The sequence below is a fragment of the Musa acuminata genome, chromosome BXJ2-4 (genome assembly GCF_036884655.1).
Source record: "Musa acuminata AAA Group cultivar baxijiao chromosome BXJ2-4, Cavendish_Baxijiao_AAA, whole genome shotgun sequence".
NCBI lineage: Eukaryota > Viridiplantae > Streptophyta > Magnoliopsida > Zingiberales > Musaceae > Musa > Musa acuminata.
Window position 1 is genome coordinate 10,242,252 of NC_088341.1, and position 11,304 is coordinate 10,253,555.

General features: G+C 36.8%; 1 protein-coding gene across 2 annotated transcripts; it reads right to left on the reverse strand.

Annotated features, from left to right (window-relative positions):
* Positions 1-582: 582 nt before the first annotated feature.
* Positions 583-9,369, reverse strand: LOC103981349 (putative clathrin assembly protein At2g01600). Of its 2 annotated transcripts, none has more exons than XM_009398057.3 (15): positions 9,136-9,369; positions 8,946-9,015; positions 8,721-8,818; positions 5,680-5,818; positions 5,436-5,563; positions 5,216-5,308; positions 5,010-5,060; positions 4,461-4,526; positions 4,264-4,329; positions 4,014-4,094; positions 3,872-3,952; positions 1,848-2,027; positions 1,701-1,776; positions 1,503-1,618; positions 583-1,151 (listed from the first exon to the last, which is right to left on the reverse strand). In XM_009398057.3, exons 1-15 carry the CDS (start codon positions 9,223-9,225, stop codon positions 786-788), a joined length of 1,701 nt encoding a protein of 566 aa, XP_009396332.1. In that variant the 5' UTR covers positions 9,226-9,369; the 3' UTR covers positions 583-785. The 2 variants fall into 2 exon arrangements, with proteins under 2 accessions (XP_009396332.1, XP_009396331.1); XM_009398056.3 differs by having other exon boundaries at positions 1,692-1,776.
* Between the last annotated feature and the right edge of the window lie 1,935 nt (positions 9,370-11,304).

The following is an 11,304-nucleotide window of genomic DNA, read 5'->3' on the forward strand; positions in this document are numbered from 1 at the left end:
CACAGTGAGAATATAATGTATCATCATTGGAGGTAACTAGGCAACTACATTGGAGTCTATGCAAATGATATTGTTGTCCGTCACGGAACGTTAAAATTATATTTTTTTACCTTTTATTTTTACATTTCCATTGATAAAATTATATTTTTTTACCTTTTATTTTTACATTTCCGTCGATAAATCAACCGCCGAGAGTGAGTCTCGTGCTCTTCTTCCCGTGAATGGTGGAAATATTATTCCTTCAACCTTATTTTAATCGATCAGCTCTCCCTCATCTTTTAAATCTGCAGTCTCAATGTGTGCTCCGATAACACACCTTCGTATCGTTGACATCTTGGTAACCATTGCGCCATTGTCATCTCATATACTCTCAACGAAGCACATATGAAGAATCTTAAAGCTGAAACCAGAACAAGTGAGATGGTTTATATACGAATAATTTCATCAGCTGCTGAAATTTGTAAAAGGAAACATAGCAATACCAAAAGCACAGTAACCTTCAAATTTGTAAAAGGATAAAATACTTGCTTGACGAAAGTAGTAAATTCACACCAAACAGCATCTCATGCAAACATTCTCAGAGAACGCAAATCGGACAGGGCCAGACGCTTTGTTCAATTTCACGTAGCTACATCACATATTTCATATAACTCGATTATTACTTTGAGTTTCTTTTACAACCAAGACAATTGATCCTGACCAAATTACAAAAGACAGGTAACACACAATGGGCACAAAAAATTCCTGTGGTGGCTGTAGGACTATATGGACACCATTCCTTGAGCTTAGATCAGCTGGGGATTTCCAAAAGGGTTGCTCTCTTGGTGCGGATTACTTACTGGGAAAGTTCCAAACCCGGCATCACCAAAGGGATTCGAAGCAGTCGCCGCGCTGACAGGCTGCTGCTGATACAGAGGCTGAGCAAAGGGATTCGACTGCATGAACATGGACATCTGTTGCTGCTGTTGGGCCATGGCAGCCATTTGAACGGCTGGCGGAGCAGCGACTTGGTTTGACATTGCGAATGGATCAGTTGTCATGAATGGATTTGGGGGTGGCACTCCATAAAGCTGCTGCTGCTGCTGCTGCTGCTGTCTGTATGCTGCCTCATCATATAAACTATCCAATGTGAGCTTGTCAAATCCACCACCCTGGAAATCATTAAAACAAAAAATACCATCAGACCATGTTTAGTTATGTACACTAAGCTGTCAACAATAATTGTTTAGCAATTTCAGCTTTCAAATTGAAGCCTAATCTAAATTCATTATAACTTATTAAGAAGAAAACAGACTATTTCCGATATTTGTTAATTATATACTAAACAGGTTTTGAATGACTTGTTTCAAATTATGAATGTACAAACCATCCAAACTGTATACATTACGTAATGTACAAACGATTGAATTTGAAAAGTCTTGCTGACACAATAACAAGCAATACTACGAAGCTCGAGATGATTAAACATCATATCTTATAGACAGAAAGGGAAAAAAACTAACCAATTTGCTTTCAACAGCAGTTGCATTATTGCTACTTGGAGTAGTCACCAGGGCAAGTTCCCAGCCTGTTGGATCAAATACTTGATCTTGAACAGTACCAGAGTTTGTCGTAGCATCTGAAGGTAAATTCAGCATTATTTTCATACTCACTCTAAAATAACCATATAAATTTTCTGTAAGGAAGATTACCAAACATACCAGCTGGAACAATGGATAGGGCCAGAGCATTAGTATCCTCTATTGCTGATGCATATGAATTAGTTTCATTTAGTCCCTGTATAAAAGAAACAAGATTAATACTTTAGGTAGAAACAATGAAATCAAATTATCTTGTCAAAGACCTACAAGAAGATCGCCAGTGTCTGAACCATTGATCTTAACGGGTGTAGCAGGAGATGCAACTTCAATGGTGGATGGTAGTGGTCCAGGTTCAGATTCAGGTTCAGCAATCGGTGTTTCTTCTTCATCGACTGTAGCAGGAACTGCTTCTACTTTGTATGTCAAAAGGAGCCTTTCTGGGTATTCCTGGTCAAAGACTAGAATTCATCAACAACTTTATTGAGACTAGGATGACATGAAGAAACTAGTACATAATGGATTAATGAAAAAATAGTTAAATGTACCCCTAAAAGTTTATCATCAATTAACAGGGTTTGAGGCAATATTAGTCAAAACTCTGAACCGTTCGAGTTTCAGATGCTATTACGGATCTTGAAGGTCTCCCAGTCAAATGGTACATACAAAGGTCAAATAGATTGACTGATGTTGTCATCTTCAGGTTCTAGTAAAAGTCACCAGATTGCTTGTTCAATGTTGTCATCTACATGCTCTGGTAAAGGCCACCAGATTGCTTATTGTATTTGATAACCAGCAAAGGCCTTAATTTCTCCTGTTTGTACTTATGCTTGCAATTAAGCAGGCTTGCATGGACAAGGACACAACAGTAAATCCCAAGGCATTTCCAATTATCCAATTCTTCAATAATCAGAAGACATACTGGGAATAATAAAAAACATTATCATGATATCAATTTCATGGCTTTGCTTGCCACAGAATGCAGTGTCGATGTCTAGCACTGGTTAAACAATATAAGGCATGCCATGTCAATCCATGGCAAATCACATGTTCAGTGGTTCAAATGAAAAATAAACATCCTATCACAAGGAAATGTGCAAAAAATGCTTTCTCTTTCTTTTCGTAAAATCATTTTCTTTTCAGTATTTTGGGTGACATGTCAAATAGAACAAAGTAGCATAAGTGGTGAAAAAAAAAATCTATTAACTTCTCCAAATATGATCTTACTTTGGACATGTCACCTATTTGGTTTGCATGTCAAAAGGTGCAGTGCTAAAAACAATAATCTATGCATCAACAAAACATTTTCACGCATTACAATTGCTTGCCACATAATACAATGAACTTCATAATCACAAGTGAAGGATAATAACATGGTTTCTTCTACATTCATTGGAAGAACTAAAAGATCAGAAACCAATTTAGAGCAAGCTTGTTGCCATGCACGAGTTCCTCATCAATCTCCACAAGTAGCTCAATTTTAAAAATTTAGTAGCAATCCATATTTTTTTTCACAAGACCTATATATCAAACTTGATATCAAAAGGTTCCAAGAGATAGTTATGACAGATCTATCGAAAAGAAAATATTGGCATATTGGTAGAAGTGTCCAACTCAAGCTACTTATAAAATTCAATATACAAGAAAAGGATACATACATGAAGCATCCTAACCATAATTAGTTAGCTGCAATTTGAACATAATTCAATGCTCAAAAGATGCCAGTATAGATCATCCTGTTCTGGCTAAGTATCTGCCAAGGCCAATCTGATTTTTACCAATTTCTCAGCCTTACTGCCAACTGGTCAAAGTCGGTCATTTTGGCTATTTCTAGCCTATTGTCATCCTCAAAAGTATAAAAATGGTGAACTAATTTCTTAGTAGTTAAAAGTTAAAACTATAATTTTTTCCATAAAAAATATTATTAAGATTCTCTAAAATTCATTTTTCAAAATATTCTCTTTGCCAACCCTGATTTACGTTAATCCAATCTGTCTGATACTAATTATATCACCCAGTAGATTGCATCCCCATTTCGATCCCATATACCTTGCATTTGAATACATGTATTTTTCAGTTCAACAGGACAGTGCTGATGACACTAGTGATTTGCATAACACAACCCCCAAAAAAGAAAAAAGACACTAAAACATACAACGAAAGACCACAGGACCACGGTCAATCAAAAACTCACAAAAAGCATGTGGAAGGATAAAAGAAATCAAACTTCGCTTGACCAAATAAATATGATATACTGAATCTGTAAATCAATAATCTAAATTGAAATTACTAACCAGCGGCTCTCTAGAGATGGAAACTACCCGTGGAGCCTCTCTGATGTATTCTTCCATAGTTGCAAGAAATGATTGTGGAGGCTACAAAAGAGGCAGAATTAGAAAATTATAAGTATCCAGAACATGCAAATGTTGTTAATACCTCTCTCAAGTTTGGAAACTGGAAATTTCTAGCAAGTTCAAGTCCACGACAAACTTCATAGAATTCAGAAAGACTTGCAGCCTGAAAGGGAAGACATTCTTTAGAAGTCCCAACGAAAAGAAGAAAAAAACAGTTTCTGTTTTTATACAGCTTCCAGTCAGATCATGAATGACTATCAAGGCACAACAAAATTAGAAATGTTCAACCATGAACATAAAACAGCTTTGCCAAATATATCATAGCAGAGTACCTGCTGGCCAGCCCTTCTGTATATTTCAAGTGCTTTAACTGCTTCATGCCTTGGCATCTCAAAGAACTGCAATAGAAAGAAATGTAGAAATTTAAGAGAAAATACAAACTATATATACCTATTACCTCTTTTGAAAAGAACATAGCAAGCTTTTTCGCTCACCAAGGTGAGAAGATTAGGATAACCTCAAACTATACCTTATCAACAAGGTTGATGATTCCATCATTAATAGCACAATAGATTTTGAAGCTCTCTTTCAATATCTGTCAAAATATGGAGACAAAAGAAGTGGAATAATATATTGCATTATTCTAACTTTTAAGATTTATAAAGAAGTAACATGAAAACATCATAAATATGAAAAAAATAGCTTCCATTTTTAGAATGAAAATACTCTAATAGTACTCATGGCCCAGAAAGTAGATCCTAACTGTTATTTTTTTATTCCAAAGGATAAAAAATAACTAAAAAAAACAATCTGAGTTTAGGTAAGTGATTAATTCTAGACAAAAACAATAATCTGAATATAGCAGATAAACTCAAGTATGACAATAAAGATTTTCTTATAGTTGCAGAAAATCAAAACCTCAAATTCACTTTCTAGGAAATCAAGATAGGCCCTTCATTCAAAGATAGCCTACTAGATTAGTATGCGATCCTGGAAACCAGATCTAAAAGGAAGAAACCAATTCTCATATGACTGAAAGAGACCATAGTTTGTGTTTCATAAAATCAAGTAGGCTTACCAATGCTAGAGCATATTGGACAACATAATTGCTAATAGCAGCTCCTTCTGGCTGCATAAACCACACAGGAAACCAATGTCGGTACCCATAGAGCATCAATGATGAAATATAAAAAAGAGAAATAATTAGAAACAGTATATTATAGACATTATTCTTTCTCGATTCAAGATCAGTTATGTTTCTGTAGAAGTTAGAGCAATCCTTACACGACATCCAATAAGCCGATATAATAACTGCTGCAGAGCAGGCAACTGTTCCAATAGGTCTTCACTATCCACTTCTCTGGTTTTGCTGTGCCCCTGTCACCAAAATGTTAAAGTTCAACAAAAATTGAAGTCAACAGTTATCACCAAATAACAATGGTTTTGATTGTTCCAAGAAGTGAAATAAGCCATCTAAATTCCATTCAGTCATCCTTGTGCAGACCTTTTCAGAACCCTGAGAAGGTCGTATCAAACGCTCAGCTTCGACATCATACTTCAAAATCCTGAAACATTCAAGTCTTTCTTCCAAAAACAATGCATAAGTACGCACCCATGCAGAACAATCCCAACCTGCAGAAAGATATTCAAATTAGATAATTTCTCTGAACAAGCTAAGAAACTGGGTGCAACTTCCAACAAACAAAGTTACTATTTACTAATGATTTATAAAGATAAGTGATGAATACCAATAGGACTTGAGTCATCCTTGAAGTTTGATAGTTGAAGAATTTTTGCCCTTTGTGAGAAATTAAGAAGCTCTTCACGAAATGTAGGATCACCCTCCCTAAGGGTCCTATGGATTACTATAAGTGTCTTCAATGCCACCTGTATGGCAACATTTATAAAAAAAAGATGGCTAAAAGCAGGGAAAACAACCAAAATAAAAGGTTAAAAATAGAACAAGATGAAACATCAAAAACAATTAAATTCATAAGCAAACTGGCAAATTTCAAAATTAATGTGATCTGTTATGTGCATACAAAAAAAATGGTCTAAAAGGTCAAAATAGAATTACAAATTAACACTAAACCTTGGCATCAAGATTGAAATAGATCAACTAGTTCAAATTAATTGGAGAGTAGTGTTGGATGGATAGAATCAACAAGGGATCAGTGTTGTCAGCCAAGACCAGCTAATAACTAATAGAACCTTCAATCGAACACTGGAATCAGATTCTCCTAGTACTTGCAGATGTCTATAAGAAATTATTTAATCAGCTTGGTCCAGCGCTATGAAAGGCAGACTGGAGCAGAATCTATACTGAAAATCCACCATTGCCTCAACAGTAAGATTCCCTTGTAACTGGTATTTTGGAACTTCATGAAACATGATCTGTTGTCAAGATTCTATAAATCACTCAGGCATGGACTTCATCAGTAGATTCAATTATGCCATCATTTCATTATCCCCAAAATCTTCGGTCGCCGCAAGGCAAAACAATTCCAACCCATTAGTTCCTTCACAATTTTCATCAAGATACTGGTCAACAGGCTGACAGGTTATACTTGGTCAATGTTTCTTCTTCAATCAGCAGTCCCAATGGGTCATGGTTTAGTGGAAAACTTTGTGAAGATATGAGGAATCAAAGGTTTGCTCTGAAAATAATGATAAACAAATAATTAAGACATTATACTAAGTGGGAATCTTTGAAAATAAAAAACAATATAAAATCTCATTTTCATGTGTATAAAACATGAGACATCAAGGGACGTAAAGGTTGCATCACACAATCATACAAAATCAATATGCACATCAAGCCATTATCATAGGTTGGACACCCAATGGTACACTCCATGGGATGAATTCTTTATTCTCTCATATGGGGATGTAGAGAATCCATATCGCATTCCCAACAATGGATGGAATGGTGCGCCACGACAGCTAAAGAGGGGACACGTTCTTCCTAACAACTAATGGAGGGATAAACCATCTAATTGTCATGTCTAGTAGCCTAGTAGATCTCGAAGGAAATCGCCTACCAGTATACTAGCCTTCCCGCCCTTATAAATTTAACATGGTCCCCAATCCTCGTATCATACCATTGATCATCATATCATATTCTTTCAAGCACACAATCCATGAAAAAGGATCATGCTTAGTGAATGATACAGGTGATTCAATCCGATGGATGCTACTCAACCCATGATGGGCCTATAGCTCATGTCCTGTGCAACACAATTATGTGGAGACCTTGAAATTATACCAACCTATGTAGATCCTATTTTATCTATTATCACTCATTAAACTTGTATGTGTAGGATAACATTGCAGTCAACAGGAATATATGAATGTTATCAATGCATGTATTACTCATAACATATTATAAAATAACATTACAATAAGTAAATCATTAACAGCAAGCTAGCTTTAGACTACTTTTTGAACTTTTCTTTGACTCACAATTAGTTTCTTGCAAAGACTACATGAGCTAGGATAATAACCAAGAACCAAAACTTGGCCAACCTTTTCAATTGTTAGCCGAATAACTTCCCAATGCAATATCTAGGATTACCCTCGACACCAGACAATTTGACAAGAATATACTAGGCCATCCATTTAGAAGTTCTATTCATACTAGATGTATGAAAGAGGAAACTTATTTGTTTCCCAAGTGATAGGCCCTTGTTAACTCAATCCACTCTAGACTTCCCCTACACTTCCTCTCAGTCCTCTTTCCCTCCTTAAGAAGCTCTGTCTGAAAAGCAAGTAGTGATATTTGATTTCAAATGGTCAGTGACAAGTAAATAAAAAGAGCGAGTTGGTTTGAGAGTCATGGATCCTAAGAAAATGGTAGAAATGTATCGTCATTCATCAACACCGAGCACCCCTTTAAAAACCCTGCTTTATCCGGTAAGCTGGTTGCAATATCATATATTGGAAGAATTATTGGTTAGGGCATCAGTCCCTAGGATCATAATCAACATGCCTCTGCACCTATATTAAGGTACAGAACATCAATATTTATGGCACCTTCCAAACTTGGGAATTTGGACTCTAATTTCTCAAACATGATAATGTAGAAACTTGTTATTCAACAGCATTAACTGATCCAGATATGGATAGGTAATCTTTTGAACCTTGGTTCCCATAAAGACAAATAGCATATACATCTAACATCAATAGATGCCTTATAGTGGAATTGCATTTTCCACAAAGAAGCTTTTGAACCTTCTTTGTCAAATTGTTTAGCCAGCAATGAAAAGAAGTTGTAGATGGATGAAATTGTTTATTTGTTCCCTGCTGATAGCCACACCTAAAGGGTTGCTGAAACCTGCTACAGTGATATATCACCAGATGTAGGATCCGAGAATCCAAAACTAGTATTTGATGCTATTATATTAAATAATCAAGCCGGTGCGCTAGTGTTATCTAAACTCTATCTGACTCACCAATATTGCACTGGATACAAATCCATAAGCCCAAGAGACATTGCAGTGCATCATACAAATATGAGATGAACTTCAATGACTTTGACCAACCATTAATCATGAATTTCCCATTAGATTAGATTGCTCAAATGTAAGGATCCTAGATAACGTACCTACAATCCTTGTCAACAGATATACCTGGTATACAAAATTAAAAGAAAAAAAAAGATGAATTTTTGGTTTTTCTCAAATCAGCATGGATTCCTCGATCGAAATACTTCTAATAATCAACAGGATTGTAAGATCACTACTTATTAAAGAAGCAACTACAGAGGAAGAGAAGAGGGGGAGACGAGTACCGTCCAATTGTGGGTCTTGGCAAGGCGCCGAGCGAGGGCGTGGATGCAATAGGCTACATCTGCGCGGGGCCGCGTGATCGAAGTGGCTAACAAGATCTCTGCAATCCCCACAACCAAATCCCCCCCAAATAAAGAAGAAATCAAGAATCACACTTCCAATCAATTAAAGAAAGAAAAATTGGGAGAAAGGGAAAGGGGAGGAAAGAGAAAACAGGGAGAACCGACTCCTGAGATGGCGCTCTTTGGGCGGGCACTCGACGTGATTGGTGGCTTTAACGATAGCCACGTCCAAATCCTTCGATCCAAAGAAAAGCGAGATTAATCCATAGTCACTCCAAGAAATAAAAAGAGGCGAAAGGAGAGGAAAAGCCCGATCTTTCTGCGGAGGATTTTTTTAGGGTTACTAACAATATACCTTGAAATCGCTGTTGAGATTGGCGAGGCCGACTGTGGTTGTGTCCTTGAGCGCGCCCACCGCCTTCCGCCAACTCTGCAGCGTCGCCATGCGCGTGCCCTCTTCTCCGCGACTCTCTCCCTTTCTCTTCCCCCTCTTCTTACGCGCTCGTTCTCTCTCTCTCTCTCTCTCTCTCTCTCTCGCCCCCCTCTTTCGGTGGCTCTCGTTGGTGATCTTCTTATTCTTTGCCCTGCCTTCCTCCGGCTTTCGATTACTTCGTCTACGTATATATAAAATATACGTTCTAATGTCGAATATGTGCCCCAAGCGGATCCCATAACTACCATCCGAATCCGTTGTATGATAAAAGCGCCAAAACTTAATCTATATTAACCAAAAGAATTATTATTCGATTATTTATTTATTTTATTATTGTTTAAATATTGCTGATTAGATTCACATCGTATCCACAAACACTTCAGTCTAAAATCTATTTTTGAATCTTTCGGCAATTCTTATTACGATTATTTAGTATTCACTGTATATCTCCGTATTCGGATTTATTATTGCTTGTATAATTCCGCATAATAATATCGTCCAGCGCCAATTATCCATCCGCACACGAGTAAAATACAAATTAAATATCTCCGTCACGGAGGCCGCCGTCAAAAGTTGTTTTTCTTCTCGCTTCGCCGTCCTACCTACCTGCCTTGCGATTGAAGCAATGTACGGGCCCCGCACATACCGCCAATCAAAAGACAGAGGAAGGAGCAGTCGACTTCGGGTACGTGAACCGCACGTGAAAGTGAAGCCGTGCCTCATGAATTATGTGTATAAGCCAAAAAAAAAAAGAAGAAAATCTATTATCGATAAAGGGGTCAGATTTCATGAACAAAATAGCATCCATCAGACCAAGAAAAATTCTGTTGAAAATAATATATAATTGTATCTGCATCACTTCCAACTCCATTACTTCTTCCAGATGTCAAACTTAATGATCTCTTCAAGCAAAACTTATCTGGAAAAATAAAAAAAAATTGTGAAAATTGCTCAAAAGTCAAACCTTGGTCAACAATTTGACAGCTGAAATGTCACAATGTGTTCAGGTCCGCCATGTGTGTCTTGCATTTTACCGCCAGCTGAGGGTGGAGGGCCCCACTTGGATTAGGTTAGACCAGTCTTTGATACTAGTTTCTCTACTTCCACAAATACTACTTAAATATTCATCCCTGTGGTTGGACAAGTGTTTCTTCTGATGAAGTGGAGAGGAAAAGGCCCAGACACTGGGCATCATTTAGCTGTTAGTGATCTCTCTGAGGTCACTGTCATGTCTTCTAGAAGTCAACTTTCATGACCTTCACAAAGGGCATGTTTTATGTTTCTCTCATCCCACACTTCAACAAAGAAATATATCCTGTGGTGCTTCATTGTGATGTCATCAGACTTGGATAGGCATTCATATGATCCACAAAGCCTTTCTTCTTTTTGTAGTATAATAGTACTTCACTAATGGGATGGCCAAACTTCATGTTAAAGGATGGCTAATTAAATGCATCCTCTTGTTTTTACCTTGTTGACATGTATGCAGTGTAGTGGTTTGTTCCACTAAATCTTGATAAAAATATCATATGCTAAAAGAACCATATCTTTTGCATCTTCTAACATTCATCCCCATATATATATATATATATATGGAGAACAATAAGGGGCTTAATTACCTGACAACCACAAGGTTGGTGTGAGCTTAAAGGTTTCTGATATATCTGTCTGAACCACCTGAACTAACAATGCTGGTGAGAGAGATACCTAAGCAGAGGTGTTCATTGATGTTGAGTTCCTAGATATTATTTTATATGAAAAACTATTCCCCCTAACCTCTTAATGTACTTTATTCTATGCCTTAATCCTATTATTAAGCAGCATATGAGTTTTCATGTCAACTGGAACATGAGACCTATTAATTATGCAACAGTAAACTACATGAGACATAATATAGTATAAAGTTGAGCATCACAAATGCAAAAACAAAAAGCTTGTTGTCTGGAAAAAACAAGTTGAGCAATGCAGTGAACATGATTCCTTTGTACTACATGCTAGGGGTCATCAACAGCATCCTTTACCTTTTTATATTAGATAGTAGAATGATTCCATAAAAGTAATAAACAATTATTCCAAAAGAATCTGAGACCA